At 32.2% G+C, this 21,610-nt stretch overlaps 1 protein-coding gene across 1 annotated transcript; it reads right to left on the reverse strand.

Moving 5' to 3' along the window:
- LOC140050873 (A disintegrin and metalloproteinase with thrombospondin motifs 3-like) lies at positions 1-18,874 on the reverse strand. Its single transcript, XM_072095839.1, has 21 exons — positions 18,757-18,874; positions 15,768-15,810; positions 14,729-14,997; positions 13,839-13,953; positions 13,512-13,678; positions 13,137-13,220; positions 11,597-11,744; positions 11,381-11,486; positions 10,637-10,786; positions 9,310-9,448; positions 8,202-8,318; positions 7,586-7,737; positions 6,336-6,399; positions 6,072-6,156; positions 5,748-5,884; positions 5,279-5,399; positions 4,820-4,900; positions 4,261-4,439; positions 3,227-3,407; positions 2,815-2,935; positions 1-2,470 (listed from the first exon to the last, which is right to left on the reverse strand). Exons 1-21 carry the CDS (start codon positions 18,820-18,822, stop codon positions 2,254-2,256), a joined length of 2,742 nt encoding a protein of 913 aa, XP_071951940.1. The 5' UTR covers positions 18,823-18,874; the 3' UTR covers positions 1-2,253.
- Positions 18,875-21,610: the final 2,736 nt, after the last annotated feature.

Genomic DNA, 21,610 nt, shown 5'->3' on the forward strand with positions numbered 1-21,610 from the left:
CTGTCTCCCAAAAAGTATGAAAAATTAAGATTAATAAAACCAGCATTTATCATATTTATCATCATAAACTTTGCAGTTTTAAGTTAATTGGTTATTGCTAATTACTGGGTATTGTGGATTACCATGATTTACATATTATAGCTATATAGCTAATTATTATTTTTTATGTATTGGAATGTTTTTATCGGAATAGTTAATATTGAAGTATCGTATAAATTGCATGACGCCCTCTTTATTATCTTCATACAGAACTTTTTACCGAAATGTGCTGTACAGTATTGCATTTTTATTGAGTATTAGGCATTGGTTTCAAATCAATAAATCAATAGAATTGGATAAACCTTATGAAATGCAACAGTGATAAACAGTTCTGATTTCTCATTTATTTACAGGGATATATAATGTTAATACATAGTCATGAGTCAGATCCAATTAATTACTGTAGTATTAATAAACAAACTACGAATATACTGTATTTACAAAGTTTAGTCTATATTTATAGTCAATGAAAAGTATTAACTATTACCATTGAGACCAAACCAGTTGACTCATCAGGCTAGACAGGCAGTACAACAACGCTCTGAATGATACAACGCAAGGTACCTCTTGCCTCCGACGTTGCCTGCATATCAGCACCCATTCACCCTCATGTACAACGTATACATGCATGTATCTGGTCACTTAGGTACAATCATGTCCAAGTTTGTTCGGCCATAGATTACATGTTCAGCCGTATTATTTTACACAAACTTATTATATAGCTAGTCACTCTGATCAAATACAATTACAAAAGTTTGTGAATAGTGTATTTGATTGTACACTATAATTATAAAGCTTGTATACCTACAAGGTCATAACAACTATAATTTTTAAAAATGTATTAATCTATAAACAACATTTTAATTTGTTAAGTTTAATAACATGATGGTTAACAAGATAATAATACATAAGGAATAATAATTTAATATGTTGTGTGAGTTAAAACAGTATCTTTAAAAAAACTATACACAATCAAGGCGTTTCCAATAATCATGTAGACACGTATCTGTCCTAAAACCACTAATTCGGCTATTTCATCTCTTCAAGGTTACAAGCACTTATTAATATTATAAAAATTAAAAATAAAATGAGCCATTTAGTATACTTCTGTAAAATCATGAGGTTTTTCATACAACTGTACTAACATAACAATCGTGATCTCGCTTAGTCCTTGCCTATAATAGTTAAAAAGTCAAAAGTCAAAAAGCGGTTGATATAAATCGTGACGAATGTTAACATAATTACTTTCAAACATCTCATAATAAGAGTTCCTGTTTGAAACCATTCTGTGACCGAAATATTTGACATGAGAATTAATTCTATGAGCCAATCAAACATACTTTACACATAAATTTTAAAATTAAATTTCACAGTGGCAGACTGTTATGCTTGCTCTAGTGTATAAATTGAGGTAAACACTCGACACGGTCAATTACCAATCTTCTTTATAGTTGTGTATACGGGTAATCTGATCCTCACTTGTAAAAATAATTTATGAACTACAATTTTCCCTCGATATTTTATTTCATGTGTACTTATAATAACGCGATTGCAGCCAACTTTTCAAAACTGTACCATTATGCATCGTGTTATAAAATACAAAAACAATAAACTTAATTTATTACTTTAGCCTATAGTTAGTTTTAAATAGTTGAGTTAGCTTGTTAGAAATAATAATTCAATGTGCATACCCTCTCTTTTCCAACAAACATTTTAGTTTATTTAATTTTTAACTCTAAATTTTTTGTGCTTTATTTTATCTTTATAAATTATATTTTAATTTTATTTTATTGTTACATGTTTATGTTTTGTCATGATGTATTTATTTGAGGGTCCCTAATGATCAGCTTCGGCTGGATGGACCATCCTCGTAAAATATTATTGAAATAAATAAATAAATGAAACAATCTTACCAAGCAACTAATCCTCTATAACCAAATGTTACATGAAGCTATTAGTTAATTTTAAAACAAAATCAGTATTCTGAGGGTCAACTTTGATGACTGTGGCTATATACATTTGGATTCATTCAAGTTTTCAATAATTTTACACACATTGGGATATAACATTATTGACCTAATTTTCGATTCGGCAATGTTTCTAAAGCTTTTAATTTTCTTTAGCGTATCTAATTTCCTAGTTACACGTCATAAAGTTAATTTCAAGCGATGCGTAAATTACTGTTAGTGTAATAAATATACATAAAAGGTTTTGTTACATTGTGTGTTCTCTCAATTTTACTGAGTTTTTAAATGGACGGTTACTGCATTTCTCGGTTGTGTTCGGACGATCCGATATTGCCATACACAGTTTTGGTTTCATCCCTTTGCTTTTTCCATTGGTCACGCGAACGCACTTTACAGTCCTCTTTCGTTCACCTTCTCCACATGGTTTAGAGCAGTCACTCCAGTTAGACACATCCCAGGAATACCTTTTTTAAAATATGACGTCATGTTAAAATAAAATAATGCGAGGCTGAATTATTTTACTAAATTTATTTTTCATATGAACCACATTATTTCAATATTATTAGACTAGAATAGAAGACATTTACTGATTTTGTTTAACCAATTTCTATCAATTTAAAACATCTTAAGAAACTAAGCTTTTATTACCTACTTATCTTTTTATATTATACATAAGAAATACTTTTCTGTTATATACCATGCCATGATTATACACTGTACAAGTAGATCTGAATATTATAGAACTAATAAAACATTATTGAAATTAGCAGTATACATAATTATGATTGTGTGATGAAGGAATTCTTACGTTTTACACGCATTTTCTGCACATGGTATCCTCAAGACTGGTGCATTCGTTTGGCACTTCCGTTCGTTTACAATTTTCATACTGTCTGTCTTTTTGCATTTGTAGATTTCCATTTGAAAACCTAAAAAGTAAATGCATTCAAGGTCAAAATATGTCATGTCGCATTACAATATAAATCTAGAAATAGCAGCTTATACTGAATTTCAGGTACAGTAGGTGTTGTTGGCAACAATTTTCCTCTCTTCTAGTGTTTCGAAAGATGCACTGTATTATTTAAAGTCAGGTATCCAGATTGATAATCAATTAATTCGCACTGCCATTTCCGCCATTTTTCTGTTAATTTTAGTTTGAATCTTTCTATTAATATATCAGTGAATTTGTGCCGATTAAAATAATAAAAGTTTGCCCTTACCTCCGCCACAGGTGGCGCTACACTCACTGACGCCGTATTTTACCCAAATGTATGATAACAGTTTAGGTATATTTTTCACAGTAGCACGTCTAGCAGCAAGAAACATGGCGTCTTTTTCTTTCTCCGTGACGAACTTACATACAACAGACGGAACTTTGGAATCTGTTTTATTTCTATATATCTAGTAGTATAAATTAGAATACAATATTATAAAAGCTGAATTTATAAAAGATTATTGAATCTAAAAACATACTGTAAGCTTAGTAGAAATGATGAGAACAGAAACATTTTTTAGGTTTTGGTAAAACAAAAATGTAAATACATTTTAATCTGATTTGTTGTTACTGCATTATTTTATTAATTATTAAGTACTATTACTGGTAATTACTATGTAAGTGTTATATATATAATTTTGTTTAAAGCCCCATTTCCTACCTTTTTAGATCTAATTAAAGGTCACAAACTACATTTATTGTAAAAATAAATACTGCTGTAATGGTCCAATTGCGATAAACTTTTTTCGTTTTAAAACGGTTTGGGTTAAAAATGTGAAAAATAAGTCGATTCTGATAATTTAAGCAGGTCTCTATAAATCCCAAATCCCAATAATGAATTGCGCGCGGATTAATATTTTCGTTTTTCTTCTGTGATTCACCCAATTTCGATCGATCATGTGAAGGCCAAAACAATGAATGAATCGTAACTTTTCAGCGAATACCGGGTTTTCCCCAATGCGGATTCTGGCAAAACAGAAAGACAATAATACAGCAACTATACAACGTTAGGCTAGGCCTATAGCTAGAGTACGATGTCCGTACGTTACTGCTACAAGCTATGTCTACACAATTGAGCCTATCTAGTCTAGATAAAAGCCGTTCACGAGAGGACATTCACCGCGAGCTACTTAGATAGTGCATCACTTCTCTTTCTTTTTCATAATTTACCATAAACCTTAAGTAAAATAAATGTCATCCCCTCTCATTCACACAATTAAGAGTAATTTTAAATCACTTAATGATACACAAATGTCTCACCTTTAAACTCATCTTATTTAAGATTGGACCTGGTGATGACGTCACTCTTCTTAACCCACCCTCCTTGATGCTGAATGTAAACTTAACGCCAGCTGAAATGACATATCTACTAGTAGTGGTTTGCCATTCAATAGACCTCGTGTCTATCACATTCTCGCCTGTATCTACGTTTCTTAAAACTGAAAATAGACAGGTTTTAATTAATTTAATGATAATATATCAATCAATTTAGTAGATAGGCCCAACCATGATAATGGTTTGACTGTGAAGAAATAGAAACGAGCAAATATTGGCCTAGCGTGTCTGCTGAAAACCTTCAACAAACATAGGATATAATAATAACATTACTTGAGTAACGGCGGAGTGACGAGTAGACCTACACAGTCCTGTCAGATACACCTCCTCAAAACAAAATAACTTTGCTCCATACTTTTGTGAATCAATTGTTATTGGTTAGAATATTTAAATATTTAATTTAGGTGACAATGAATTTGTATGTTGTGTGTCTTTCACAAATTACACATTTGCCCAATTTTATATCGTTAAATATCAAACTTACCAAGAGAATGTCCACTTTGTGTTTTATCAAAAATATGAATGCTTCTTGCGCCAACTGGGATACTGGTAATGGCATAGGACTCTATTGACATGAACAGACAAATAGTTTGAATGTCATTAGTATTAGGTAACCTGTTCAGTGCATTATTATCGTTTTCTGTAATTAACCAATTAACCCTACTTTCTTTCTCAAATATCTAGAAATACACAATGACCTTATATCGAGCTTATTACATGTTCATAATCAGTTTACAAGAGATAGCTCTCTTTCGAATTGAAATATAACCAAATTATTCTCGTGTCAGTCAAAACAAGTTTGGAATTTGGATCTCTCGTTTTCTTTAATTTTGTTTCCAGATTGTCGCAATGCTTTTTCACAAATCCTGTCCTATAACATAAACTGTTAATAATAGGCCTAAGCTGAATCCATTTAAAAAAAATAAAATATATCATAACTTACTCTTCTTCATATTTTTCCTAAATGTTTTTTTGGTTGTCGTACATGTTTCATTAGTTCCATGACACACGCCACAGCTATCGAATTGTGCTGTAGACCCAAGGACGTTATCGCAACCAAGACGCTGTGAATTTCATAACAAATGACATAATTAATATAGTAATTATAATTATTGCAACAAATTTTATTATTATTCATCCAAACAATGTTTAAAATATTATGACGATGAAAGTATGACAATGGTAATATTGATATCTATAGTCGAGTAGCCGCACGCTTAAGGAGCACCACGACAACCATAAACCTTTCCTCATCCAAGTTTTATTATACATCTTACGGTAGTGGTAGTGGTTAACCTCGGTGTGCAATTAAGACACTATCAATAACAAGTTTTGTGAGGGCTATGATGGACCCTAACAATCAAGAATCAGTCAGATGCTTATAGGTATTTTGCTAAATAACCTGTCCTTACCATACATGCTCCTTGTATGCAAATAGATGTTGGTTCATCGTATGAACAAGGAGTACCATCAGGCACTGATCCTATGCTGACAACTCTACCAGACGTTGACGTCTTTGAAACACACGTCAGCAAACACCTTTCAGACTCTAAACAAATTAATTATGCAAAATACATTATGATATAAATATGTGCATACTTTTGGATACTTTTCATTATGTCCTATCAACGATTTGTATTGAGAACCATCAATGCATTTCAACATGAAGATGTAATACACAGTTCCTTGATGGTACACTCAAGCACCAAGTCTACTTTAAGTTGAACGCATCTTACCCTTTTCAGCTTCTGCTGGTACCAATACCGAATTTTGTTCCTTGCATAAATCGGCTCTAACATCGGTCTTTTCTTCAGGGCATTTCTGAAAATAGAATACCGACCATCATTCATTTAATACTAACATTTAGTTGAGTTTGAATTAATTTTAAATCGACGTTTGTATGAGCGTACTGCAACAGATTGTCAAGAAGTTATGTTCTAAGAAATTAAAATTAGACCCTATTTCAATTATTAAAACATGAATTATAACATCATACTTACTTGAACATTGCATGTTTTGTGTTCAAAATTACTTCCAGTACAGTATTTGCCACCGTTCTTGGGCCTACAGAAACAACAATAACATATATACTTATTGTATGTATTAAAGGTAGCGAATTATTGAAAAGGTGGGCATTAATATATAATAATAATAATAATAATAATAATAATTTAGGTATTTGTATAGCGCCAGAATCAACTAAACCGAAGTAAAAATCAAAGGCGCTTATATTGGATGTTAAAAAGATGCGTTTTAAGTTCTTTTTTAAAAATAGCAATAGAAGTTGATTTAGTAAAATGACGAGGGAGAGAATTCCAAAGAGAAGCAGCAGAAAACATAAAAGACCTTTGTTCATAAGATTTGGTGTTAATTCTAGGAACAAGTAGTAGGTTTTGATCAGCCGAACGAAGACAAGCAAGAGGGGTGTATGAGGGAAGAAGATCAAGGAGATAAGTAGGTTGTTTAAGAAGTAGCGCTTTAAATGTTAGTAAAAGGATCTTATATTTTATACGGGAGTCAATAGGTAGCCAATGGAGGTTATATATAATAGGAGATATGTGTGAGGATCTTCTAGTAAGAGTTAGAATGCCTGCAGCAGTGTTCTGGAGACGTTGAGGCCGATTCATTAAAGATTTCGGTAGGGCAAAAAAAAGAGAGTTGCAATAATCAAGGGGAGAGGAGATACTGTAGAGGAGACCACCAATTGTCATAATTTCATAATACCCTGTATTTCAAAAGTGGAATTTGCACATCTTGAATTTTTGTTCAATTGCTACTGATTCTTAAACAAAAATAATTGATAATAAATCATTATTTCTTAAATTATTAAATAGAATATCAATAAAAAAGCATCATTTAATGAAGAAAGAATATTAATTAAAACTGTTAGGTCAAAAAGTCGAGCGGCGTTTGTAAGACAAATTTCTTGTTAAAATTGGATCAAGAAGTGGGAATTGTTTTTCTCATAAGTTTACAACAATATCGTACTCGGTTACCAGTTCAACTTGTATGTATAAGATGTAGGCCTATTACTGACATTACTTTAGTTTATTTTTTATTCGTGGAATATTGTATATTACAAGGTCTCACGAGGCGTATTAATGATTCATTTCTCCGTCACAATCAATCATAATGGTAACATATTACCTTCAAGGAACCAGAAAAAAAATACATTTGATTTATAGCACACGCAATTCATAACGAATGCTATGTAATGTTGCATTATACAGTACGGTAATATTGAACTTACTCTGGATTTGTACACTTCCGCTCCCTGGTAGATATGCCTACGCCACATGACAAGGAACATTCACTGAAATCACTCCAGTCGTTCCATCCTCCGTCGACCATGGTTGGTTTTAATATGTTAGGTGTCTTGATGCACTTCCTATCATTGCACATCTAGGAAGAAAAAACCCAAATTATTGCGGATATTAAATCCGGTCTACAAAATTCTATATTGTTTAACTTCTGATACGTAAGCGGGAACTTAAAGCGTGGTTCCCACTAGAACGCAACGCGGCGACGTATTGACACAAAGTGATGTAGGCCTATTGCGTAATCACAAGTGGGAACCGACGACGCAATTAGTGCTGCAAACATCGCATGTTTGATTTTACGCAGGCGGAGGAAAACACAATTATGAGAAGGGCATTTGCTTACGTTGCGTAGATTGTGTTACTTTGCGTCGCTAGTGGGAACCAAGCTTTAGTTAAACACACCTTATGGGATCTGAATATACGTTAAAGCCTATTAGTGAATGATTTCAATTAATCCTCAATTTTCTCACGTTTGTTTATTTATACCATTGTTTACTAAGAAATACGACTACAACAACAACGCCACAAATCAATGCAATTACTTACCTTGTTCTTTCCGCAAGGTGTTCCGTCAAGAGGTGGGGATCTTTTATGAGCACATGAGTATGGCGTCTTTTCGTTCATACACCACAGCTCATCGCATAACGCAGCATCTGAGAAGTACTATATTTGAGAACAACGTTATTAATTTTTTATTCATTCATTTTACTAAATATACTATCTTTACAACAACAAATTGAAACAAATAATAATAAACACAGATACATTTTTGTTTACAAAAAAAGAGAAAGCATCATGGTAGTTATGACCTACACATTTTCTACAGAACAATACATCTGGCCACATAGAGAATAATAATATAAGCATGAACATGAATGCATAAATATACTAATGTGTATAACAAGCTAGTTATAGTTTATTTTATTGTTTTGTTGATTTCTGCCAGAAAGTCACTCTTCTCTTTTAAATGTTTTATATTTTTCTGGATAAAGGGTAATGATCCTTTACTCTGTGTAATTACATCTGGGTGAAACGGTAAGAGGATCTGTCACGTTCGTGTTGAATTATAATTATGTATGCCAAAATAATAAATTGTTAAAGACATCAATGCTTATGAATTTTTTACTACGCCAACCTGTAATTTATCAACAATGAAGTATTTAAAAAAATGTAAATTTCGTTTCAGCTTTCTTTACATTCCCATAGTACTACAACGTATCGCAACGTAAAACTGCAAAATCTAACTGTAGTGATAGACCTACTGGTATCAGAGGTATGCTTTGTCCATAAATAAGCATGTTCTCAGGAGGAGATAGAAAGCTCTGAAGATAAAATGCCTGGGGACACAATAGAGTGACCAGAGGAGGTTTTTGAACTTAAAAGTTTTTTTAGAGGGCGATATCAAACAATTAACCTTTCAAGTTTTACTACTGCCAGAATAAATAAAAATAAATAATAAGCCATTGGTCAGTATGAAATATGATCACTTTTCAAACACCACCGCAATCCCTCACACTGTACTTCCATACGATAACAACTCATGATTTGATTTTGACTTTTTAAGAGGCAAAAGTAAATTATTTTTATATTAGTACAAAAGAACAACATTACAATTGTATTCCTATTGTTTTGTATTGTGTATATTATCAATTACCGTGTTGCATCTGACAAAACCCGAACCATATTGATAACTACATTGTTTGTCCATTGATATTCCGATTCCTGGATAAAGTTCATTCGGTAGATGAAATACCTTGTCGTTGAATGGTTCATCCTTTAAACACCACCCAGCACTGTTGAAATATAAATCATATATTAATACAAAATCGCAACACAAATGAAGTTTCAGAGAAACATTACACAACCTGTAATTGACTCACTTGAAATTCTATATTGTATACTTTCATCAGTTTTGAACGAAATTCCTTACTTGTTTTAGTGTTCGATTGAGCCCAAGGTAGGCAAACATTCCGAATATAAATACAATTGATGATTATATAATTATATTTTTAATTATATTAAATATTTGTAGTAAAACACCGCGAAGCCTTCCTAACATTATATCTAATAATGTTAATAGTTATTTTAAAATAATCTCCATAATTCACTTTTTCTAAGGGCCTGTTTCTGCTGCAACTGCTCAAAATACGGTATAAAAATACGGTATAAAATACGGTATTTTTTATACCGTATTTTTTAGTACCCCGTTTCTGCTAACAATACTTCTTGGGTGGTCGTGTTAAATTTCATCTTTTTTACCCCAATTGCCATTCATTTATTTGATCGATAATTAAAAGTCGCAATAAAGGAAGTTTTACGTCTCACTTTCAACAGCCTAGCCCTAGTGATAGAGATGTTGTGAGAGCACAGAAAGCATCGTAATGGGGACAATTAATTCGTTCCCTCCCAGAGTTATTGTATTTTGCAATGTTGTACTGCTTTCGCGGGCTCTTCAGCTTTGAGTTTACTTGCTTTGGAGACAAGTCTATTCCATACTCCTGCTTTATTTTTTTAGAAATGTCTTTATAAATGTGGTTGTCCCTTTTATTACCTTTTAGTTGGCCAGACATTTTAGCTTCCCCACACACATTTATTTAGTAAAACTGTGACGTCTTCGCTCCACATTTTCGCCGAATATATCTATACATGTGTATAAAGCAGCTGACAGCGACAGAAAATAAAAAAAAAATGGTGACCTTTTGTCATGTAAACAAAAATACGGTATTTTTTATTGGCAGCAGAAACGGGTACAAAAAATACGGTATAAATTTGTAAATACCGTATTTTATCCACAAATTTTGTGGGGAAAATACGGTATACAAAATACGGTATATTTTTTATGAGCGCAGTTTCTGCTGCCAAAAATATACCGTATATATACGGTATTCAAAAAATACCGTATAATATACGGTATTTAGTTGGCAGCAGAAACAGGGCCTATGAAAACTAAGACTAACTTAAACCTAGTGTTAAAAACTCACGGAGATGTGGCAAAACTCTCGAAGCGTTCGTTGCTACATTTAGACCATGTATGCATGTTGAAAGTCGATGAAACATCAGATGACATTATGCTCTTTTGGGAGGTTTCTTTCCGACAAGAGTTGCCTTCTCCGTCATGCTCCATGTCTAACCTGAAAATTTGATATTATTTGCAATAATACGTTTCGACAACGTTGCTTTAGCAATATCATGGCATTGGACGAATAGCATCGTGTCTGCTGGCGACATTTTTCGTCCCACATCGGCTACATGACACATTTACAAAAGCTACATGCTTTACAGTATACAGTACCGATAATATATATAGTCTTTTAATTTTCTATTCAGCCTATTTACTATATATATATATATATATATATATATATATATATATATATATATATATAGATATATTCAGGTTGAGATTATCAGACCGTTAGGATAGAGTGCTCAATACCAAGGTAGAGCATAACTAAATAAATAAAATAACAGCAGAAAACTTGGTACTTCATTGTTTTAATCACTACAAATTTGTTTCGTACGACCAGCATGTAGCAGGCCGCACTCTTCAGGTGAAATGATAGATATAGAAATATATTTTTGTTACCGAGTATCGTTTCCTTTCATAAGGAACCCAGACTAAAATAGACTAAATAGATAACACCCTCGAAATATTGTTAATGGAACTGTATAAAAGCCTTTAAATAGAGTTGGTTATATTAGGAACAAAACAAGTTAACTCTTACAGATGACCAATTTCATGTGCAATGACGTATGCACATTTGTAGCCTTCATCTCTTACAAGTACAGTGTTCTCCTGTAGGTTGCACATCCCTCCATTTTTCGCAAAACCTGAAAATAAAAGTAAAATCATTTTTACATATTTTCAAATATTCTACAACTTTTAGAAATGTAATCTGGAATATACCATTATCTCCCCAACATTATAATAATAATGTTACCTTTAGGTCCAAAGTTATTACGTGTGATGTAAACAGCAGCGTCGAAATGATCTGGGTTGTTATCATCTAAGTTGTTTAGCATGTACATAAATTGACCAACCGTCCTCCTTGAACGTGTTGGGGAAGACTCGTCTATCATAATCGAAGACTGAAATAGAATAGGATAAGTGAATGATATGGTTTGATGGTAAAACGTCTTTCTGAATTCAATAGTGCTTAAATCAGTGAGCATGCAAACATGAAGAATATGTCTTTTTTTTTTAATTATCGATTTAACTCAATGGAAATGATTTATACAAAAATAACGGTGTTGTTAGCTGGATATAATACAGGGTTGTAGTGGTCAATTTCTGAGTAAGATTATATTCCAGTGACATTTTGTTATTTACCGACGGTTCAAGCATGTTTTATCCGTATATTTCCACCTTGCATGGTTTCCTTTAACTAATGAACATGTTAAACTCAAGTAACCTACATTTAAAAACTACTTTATCTGGATTGTTACTTATTTCCTGAATTATTTTATAACTGGATTGATGAAAACAAGTTGGTATTGGTGTTGATATACATTAGGCCAATGTGTTGATTACAAAATAATAATGCGGTATTTTTTTAATTTTTACCTTGAGGCATTTTTTGCTAATAGTTCTAAAACTATTTCGAAACAGTACGCTTAAACTGTTTATAATAGTTAACTACGGTATGTAGGACACAGATATGCATAATTGAGACCTAAAAGCACTTAAGAGTAGAAGTTGAGTGATGTTGAGTTGATGGGTACTAAACTTTAAGAAATTCATTCTTTGATTGTGTCTACTGACCGAAATACACAAACTAAGGCATAGTTTTCACTTAAGAGAATGCATTTTTGATTTAGGAAAATACAACCCTTTTTTTTAGAAACAGATTTGCAATTTAAAACAAATCAGTTGGTATCTTGATGAGATCTAGCTAACCAGCATCTACATTCTAACACATGTTTAGGTGAGAAATCTAAGCATTCTGACTCTGGATTTCCAAGCAAAGTTTGTGTACAAAGATTTGCTCAAAACGAAAGTTTTGGACATACAGTATTTCAATAAATTTAACCCTGGTTTGGCACACTAACACCAACTAATTTGTATTCAGATCCGGTTTTTGTTAATAATTATATCATGATACCAAAGCCTAAATTTATATTTAATATAGAAATAAATGTAATTATGAAATTCGCAATGAACTTCATATAATCTTACAGTGTTGATTACAGGTTATAGGATCTTCTATAATTTTTGATTAAAATCGACAGGAATTTATTAAATAAGCCTAAAATAGATTTAAGTGACGTAGGCTCTATCTTATTCATTCACAGCTATCAACAAGATACTAAACTCTAATAGTGAAGAATATACAACTACGTGACTAAAGTTATCCACATTCTAATACCCATTTAACCCAATGTTATTAACTTATATTATAAAACAAGACCATTTCATTAAATCAATGTACCGACAATTTAACTTAGATCGATTATATAGTAATTATTATTAACTATACTCACGTTATACTTATCAAGGTAAATGATCTTGTTTATGACAATATCCAAATGATACTTGAATGTAGAATGTCTAAAAGACTCAGTCGCCTATAAAGTAAAATGATAAATGATGAGTTTTTCGTAATATGGTAAAATAATAATTTTCACTTCTAATAATCATTGTTACTAACATTATGGTTTAACAGAAAATAATAACAATACTTTGAAAATATCATCGTTATACGACACTCACGTTTAATTCCAAAAGTATTAGGCATATGTGCAAAGAAATCTTGTAGCAGATAAAGAAACAAACGTGTAGTGGGACGAATTACAAAAGACAAACAATAATAATTCTTACGTATGTAACTTTGAAATCAAATTAATATTAAAACTTACTATCATCATAACTTTTAATAGATAATCCTTTGTTTCATCACCGTAGAATGTATGGACAGAATAATCTGCTAATATTGCCAATTCAATAACAAATTTCTGATTCGTCGCGACAGATCGTCTGTTTCTTGCCTGTCGGTGAATAGTACAGACACTTCGTGGCACCAGCGCTATGAAGAAAAGCAATTCGGTAATTCAAACACCTGATACTCGTATATGCAGTACCGTGCAAGGTATGACCGATTACAACACCATTATGAAACGTGTATAAAAGACAATGTTTAATATACAATACAAATACTTTTATTTCGGAATCTCCGGTCTTGTTACCTGTGAGATCTTCTGGCAGCCTTGACGATTTGTCCACTTTGTACAATGTATGTCGTTCATCAGCGTCGCTTCCATGCACATGGAAATCATAGTCTTTACCACAAACCCATCCGTTCTAAAATGAATGAAACTTTTTTTTTAAATAATTTATGTGCATTATTAATATTTACTTAATAAACTTTCTAAAAATAAACGATTTTTATATTTAATTTAAAACAATTTTTAGATACATGATCAGAACCAAATACGTAAAGAACTTCGTTCGACCTTAATTCAGGAACAGAAGGAAGTATCCTAATTAGTAGGACCATTGCAGTTTATTACCAATACAAGGAGAAAGGTTTGCAATTATTGGATTACCGGTTGTTTTTATCATGTCTATTTTTTGACGTCTAGACGCAAAATCTGTCTTCCTTTTAAGTGAATTCGAAAGTTGTAATGCTCTAGATTTAAGCCCTCTCGATGGAGCTAATAACATCTAAAAAATTTCTACAAGGTTTAATTCAGGGAACCTGGCTGTATGACGTAATTAAACCCCAAAGGACTATTCCTCTGATGAATAAAATGTTATTCATTTTGATTATGATTTCTAATTGAGGGTAAATTGGAACCACGATGTTTGCCATGGTCTTAGACGTTGTATCCAATCGAGCAGTCGATAAAGGTTTTATGTACTTGAGTAAATCCACAAACTCGAAATATTTGAAACAACAATTTTCTGAAACCAATGTCCAGACGATAGATTACGGTCAATGGTTCTACTGCTTCAACAAGAAGAAATCTCCAACTAACATTTTCTAGCAAGATTTTAACGAATATGTATAGGCTTAGTCGAAATGTCAATACAAATAAAAAGTATTTAGCAGTGGAAAAAACATTTTAATAGGTACCAATGCTCCGCCACAATGATGGATCACTACTTTAGAGTCCGGGTCATCAACAATTGAGCCAGTGAAGATGCATTCTGGAAGAATATTAATTCTATTTTCGCCATCACCGACGTTTGAAAATACCGAATCAGTTGTCTTTTGCAAATCCCGGGTAACATTCATTACCATTATGCCATCATCTGTTTCTATCGTGTAATACTGGAACTCATTCTTATCCACTGCAAAGAGATGCTTCCCAGAAGAGTGATATGGCCTGGCATGTGTGAATTCTAAATAAATAGTAACAATTTAATAGTAACAAAATTGATAATAAATGTTTAAAAAGCATGCAAACAATTAAGTGTTTCGTGTTGGAAGAATTAGTCCTGGTAATTTACGTTAGCTGTGTAAAAACTGTTTTTCAATAGTTACTTTTGTGATATGTTATTAACAGAGAGGTACTCTTGTGATTAGAATGCCATTTGTTCTTGATTATCAAATTAACAAAAAACATGTATTGTTCTATAATTATTATAATTTCTTTCGAATTTCATAGTTTACACAAGTGGAATAACAATAATCTAATTTGAATATTTTAACGTAAATGGAATAATTATAATTGTGTGTTAAGTCACCTTTCTTTGTCTTCTAAATAAAAGTAACCGATTACACAGAGTCAATGACATTAAAATATTTTAATGATGATTTTCTAACACCTTCAAAATTAAAACAGAACAGAAAGTGTCGATTCGCTATAAATACATTAGTACGATATTCAACTTTGTGACAATAAACTATTGTCTTTTTTTGTAATTTAGATTCATCGGTCTATATGGAGAAGATTATAGAAGATTTTAATAGCGAATGACGACTGTAACCTATAGGTCCAGAAGATGATTGTGGCAATAACGGAAACATCAAATTCTAAATTACGTCCTTTCTGAAAATAACGTATGGTTAACTTTAAACTTAAACTTTACTATTTAAGTCAATTAGAACTGTATTGTTTTGAAGACATGTTAGATAATCATCGACTAGTTTACATAGAGTCCAATCATACCTGTTCCTTTATTTTCTGTAGGTGTCCATCTTGCTGCAACATCCTATAAAAATAATGATGATGACAAACAAATAATGTAAAGCTTTCCACTTTTTACTTAGTAAACTTTGAGACTTCTCTGCCTCATGGTCATAAATTTAATTATAAACTTCAAAAAAAATATCATTACATTACAAAACATGAATTGAATAATATAAAATAACAGCTAATTGTGTAAGAAATGTCAACGTAATGACTGGCAGTGCATTGCATCGTCGTATTGCAATGTTAAACAAATGCATATACATTTTATTAAGACTAAATAGTGACTTTATGTATTACGTCATCACAGTGTAATATTAAAAACAAAGGCCTACATTAATTCATATGAACAGTCAGTCAATAGCCACTTTATTGTAATATTACATCATGCGGTTATGGGTTTATATACAGTATTAGAATTATTATTTTTAACAGGGTATAATTATTGTATACGGAACCAAGAGTAAGGATGTCCTATTAAAGTAACCAAATTGTCCAGTATGAGTCCATGGGGTTATATTACTCACACGTAAAACTCTGTGTTAAAAAAGGATATTACATGTACTTTTGGACAAGTTTATTAAATAATCACCGAAATTCACTAAACGTCACAATGAATCACTGCTGAGTATTTTGTGACCAGATCAGTATAAGTTTATATCGATATTATAAACTTAGAAACGTGTAGAAATTTCTTTTTTAAACACTTTTTGGCAAAATGATCGACGTTTTCAAAATTTACTAATGGCAAGACATTTTATAATAAATGATGTTGTAATGAAAACAGACGTCAGATCAGTACGTTTGTAATTCTGTCCTCCATACATAAATACAACAAAACCAAATCGCTGACATCAACATCCTTTACCAACTCATTAGATCGACGGCTAAACAAAGTTCCTTGTAAATATACAATTATTGCTACTTCAAAAACAGTGCATTGACCAAAGCAAGATGCATTCAAAAGATTCAAAAATTGTCACGACTCTTTAACAACTTGCAATTCCGCTGTAACATCATACCGACACTTTAACATAGTGCACATTCTTGCTACTAGACCAAATTGAGTATAATTTATGAAATAGTACGGGGCGCCGTCCGATGGTCTGTAGGCCTATGGATAGAAAAGATACAGATAATATGTCGGGCGGCGCCCCGTGAATAGTAACTTACTACCTCAAACCTGGGTAAGATTCCCGAAATCTCAATGAAAGTGATGTCATAGAGAAGTAGGTTGGAGGTTGTATAGTGACTCTTCTTACTAATACACTCGACATGTTTACGTCCATGTATTACCGTAGAATAACTTTGTTACTTGTATTTGTTGAAACAGATTAGATTATGTATTAATTTTTGATCAGACAATCGTTGCCAGTGAAACTGCAGTGCCAGGGCCAATCACCCCTCGTACTCTATTATCGATAAATAGTTAAATCTGTTAAGCGTTTTTGGCCTTGTCTGGGGATCCAAAACCCATCATTATTCCAATAGTACTTTATATTGCCAACTGCAACAATAATTTATTTTGCAACTGTCATGGTGTTTAGGCTCATAACTGTTTACGGTAGGTATAGTAACATAAACGCATGTTACAGTGGATTGAATGTTATTCAACATGTGTTTTTATTATGGTATGTTAATTTCGATTTCTGAAATGATACTTTATATGTCGACATGTTGTTGTCTTACGCCCGGTCTTACGGTGGACATTCTTAACATGATATATTGAATTCTGAAATTGAATATACTGTAGGTTCTGGAAACAAAGTTACGGTTACTGTAAACATCGTTCAATGAAAGGTCTTTGTTACGATATGAAGAAGTGGGTACATTTTGTTTGTCTCATTTTATCCGATTTCAGTTTCAAAATGTACCTTGTTCTATCCGTAGGCGTTTTTGTTCAAATTGTTAATTTAATCATTGTTTTTTTTTATATTAGTGATCTCTTATTTTAAGTGTACATTACTGTTACCAAGTCCGTAGGCCTATCTCTATTTTGGTCACGTTTTTGAGCGATTATCTCAAGACGGAAACAGTTATCATAGTATAGACGTTATTAGGTTTGCATTACATAAAAACGCAATAGGATAATAAAGAGATGATCCAATTTCGCCCTTTTTTGTGAGAAATGGCACAATTGACAATCCGTCGCAAACCGTGCATGTTTTTTTAAGCTACACGATGATTATACGGCATATATTTCAGTTGACCACTCGACTTTTGTTAATCATTAAACAAATTTAAAATTTAAGGAATAAAACTATATATTTATAATCTTGGCCTACGGGCTAAAGTATGAATTGTTTTAGCACCATGTTCTTTCAAACACTTGTTACATTAAGTGCAATTAAAATAACTGAGAGGCTTTGAACTTATCGCCTTTATTCCTGAACTGCCCTTTTTAAACTGAGATCAGAAGTGAAACATGCTCTAAATAGGCAAAACCCGCCTAGCTCATGACGATCTTTGCCCCTTTTTTTTGTTGCAACAACGCTAAAATCATTGCTACGGGTTTGAGCATATATCATTGATCATCATAAAATACATTTTATTGATGTAAATGGGTACAATGCTACTAAAAAAATGTTTGCATTCGGGAGAGAGTGTATATAATTAAAATCATCATCAAAATATTACATATATATCACAGTATAATCATGAGGCATTATTATACTAAAATATGCACATAAAGAAAAAAAAATTAGGTTGATAACATTTTCCGAACGTAAAAAATGTTATAGAAAATTCTTCGGTCTCCTTGTTTTTCATCAATTCTCATTTGGAAAATGTTATGGCTGTTTCCAGCCGTCATCATAGACCAATTATTGATATGGTATGGTTAAAACGATTATGAAAAATGAGAGAACATATAAATTTAAATCTATAACTGTATATCTTACATTATTTATTTATTCACTTATAAAACATTTAACAACACTTATATACAACATTTTTAAAATGAATTTACCTGGTAAAATACGTTGCTCAGAAGAAATATAAGGCATACACGCAGCCCTCTGATCCTACCAATCATAGTTGTTATAATTAAGTCCAAGTTTATGTTTTGCGGTTGATTCAGCACCTTGATATGTGATTTTTCTTATGCGTGCGGTTGGTTGTGTACCTTGGTATTATAAGCACTTTGGAACCGCCCAATCATGAAACGAATAGGAAGTAGTGTATACTAAAACGGAAAGATTGACACTATAGATTCAGCCATTGGGTGACCCTATATAAGTCACCAAGCTTCATCTTAATGTCTTAAATAATTAGCCTATGTAAGTTTTTGATTTTTGTTTTACTTACGTGGGAGTGTTACTTAAATAGTTCTTTAAATTATTTTGTATGAACGTTTTACAGCAGAAAATCATGAGTTTTCAGATTAAGATTAATGACCCCGTTAATGACAGTCAGATAACACATAATTATCATGAGAAGCATGATACGTATACAACATTCACCTGTCACAGTTGATAAATAGTTATATAGGAAAATGTAACATCCGGGATTTTGGTTTCAGTAACTAATATAATATTGCTGTTTGTTTTACATTTTTTGTTATTTTCTTGTCATTTGTGCAGGTGTTTAGGTTTCTCACATGACACTTCCGATATTAAATCTGTTTCTGACGCGTGTTTCAGAAACCTATACCTAACTGTAATTAGGCCTACATGAAAAATGCAATTAACCAGAGATTACAATCCTTTTTACAATGTGCTCTTTTTCAAAAAGACTTATATACCCTTTTTTCATAACTTTCTACAGAGAAAAGATTTAGGCCTAAATACTGTATATCATTATTAGGCCACAAGAACATTTATTCCTGAACTTGATGGATATGTTGTCACTCTGGCAAAACAATTATTTCCACCGTTGTTATTAACCTTATTAATTGGTCATAATTTATTTTCAATGTTAAATTTGACGTAAGTTTCACTAGACCATTGGTCATTAGGGACGCATCGCATGGTGAGGACGGATGAAGGATGAATCGGCTATACATACAGCTGCTGGGCGTATAGGCACTTGACATTTTGCATATTTGCTCATACAGGACAGGGATTTAAGAATTATTAAGAGTATATAGTATACTACGAAGATTATATTATATTGTATACTATTTCTATATCTACAGTATTCATTTGATTATCGGTGTTATAAAATGGTCTCCTATGAACGCGTCAGTTGAGGACATATACAGTGCTACTGGTTGAAGAAACTGGTTGTAACGTCACTATCGATATTAATCAGAGTGCCAACAGAGACATGATGATGTTACCATGCAATTTAAAGGCACAACTATTAAACAGTTAATGAACCATAAACACTCATAAATGACAAGTTGAATTATTGAGAAATAATTTATATTTGTAAATAAATAAATCAATCAATCTCTCAATAAAGTCTTCGACCAACAATTAAGTCATAATTTATTTATAATGGCCGCTTTAAATAGATTTAGACACAAGGCGACAACCTGGTAATTCAAATTGAATCTTAAGTTAAATCGTGTACGTAAATAATTATTGATAGTCAATTATATAATTATCTTAGAAAATACTAAGCTGGGTTGTTGAAAGAACCATAGGCCGCGATGTTATTATATTGTGATAAAACCACTACTTTAAATACACACGTGTATGACATATTACGTCCATGGAGCGTGCGGAACAGAACGGTACACACAATAAATGTCCCATTACGATTAATTTTCAAATAAACATAGGCCTACCAACATCCTGTTGTTAACGATATGTAACTTAAAAAAGCAAATTAAATCATTGTGGGGGAAAGAGGGAAGAGAAAGGGCAACAAGTTAAAATAAAAACACTCAGAAACCGAGTGAAGTACTTAGCAAAATATTTCCACAGAGGGCGCATGTTGATATTTCGGACGATGTTAAAAGAATACAAATTTTACTTTTTTTTATTAGAACCGATTTTCTTGAAGTATATTATACCCATATGCCTAATGTGTAATCAATTAATATAATATTCGTATTATTAGGCTATTTTATTTATTATTCTTGAAATAATTTCATTCGGATCACTAGGAGGAAGGAAATGTAATACTTGTTATTGTTATTGATGTAGGCCTATCTATGTCTAGCATTTCAACGTGCAGAATAATTTTGTCTCTATAGTATGTGAAGGTTGAAAAAGAATATACTTTATTAATGCCTCTCCTACATTAGACAATTACATTTTAGCAGTCATGTGCTCATCAGATGTTCAAACCACGTGCCATGAGGTAAACCACATAAACATGCATTACATTTGGTTTGTGTCAAACAATTTGATAATAATAAAGTTATCCCCAAAGTGCCCGTTTTCTCAGGAAAAGAAGAGACATGTGCCAGGAAAAATAAGATATCATTTCTGGACGAGCTTGCAAAACAAAATAAATGAAATTGAATCAATGCATGATTCAAAGAATGATATTACTATATGTGTGTTTCATATAAGGAGATAAGAGACTTAATAATATGATGATGATTACTTCCTCTCCGCTGAAAAGTCTGCCAACATTTCCGCTTGTGCTGCTCCGTAAATCTCTTTTACCAGTTTCTTCCAGTCTGATCTTTTATTGGCTAGTTCTTTAAGTTGTTTGATGTCTTTCTTGGTTTTCAATTGTCCGGGATACTTGATGTTTGTGTTCTGCTTATAAAGGGTGAGTAGGTCGTTGCTGAGAGTTATTGGTAGGGGGTGGTTGTTGGTCTTCCTCAAAAATAATAATGATACATACATACATACTTGTAAAAAGGTGTGTAGCCGTTATTTTTATAATGTCATCAATGACTATGAAGAGACACAACATTGAGT

The sequence above is a fragment of the Antedon mediterranea genome, chromosome 6 (genome assembly GCF_964355755.1).
Source record: "Antedon mediterranea chromosome 6, ecAntMedi1.1, whole genome shotgun sequence".
NCBI classification, from domain to species: Eukaryota; Metazoa; Echinodermata; class Crinoidea; order Comatulida; family Antedonidae; genus Antedon; species Antedon mediterranea.

Coding starts and splice junctions, on each gene's coding strand:
- LOC140050873 (XM_072095839.1), bottom strand. CDS start 18,822: ATGATTGGTAGGATCAGAGGGCTGCGTGTATGCCTTATATTTCTTCTG. Junction 5,885..6,071: donor ACCAGCAGAAGCTGAAAAGG/GTAAGATGCGTT, acceptor TAATTTGTTTAG/AGTCTGAAAGGTGTTTGCTG. Junction 3,408..4,260: donor TAAATAAGATGAGTTTAAAG/GTGAGACATTTG, acceptor TTATACTACTAG/ATATATAGAAATAAAACAGA.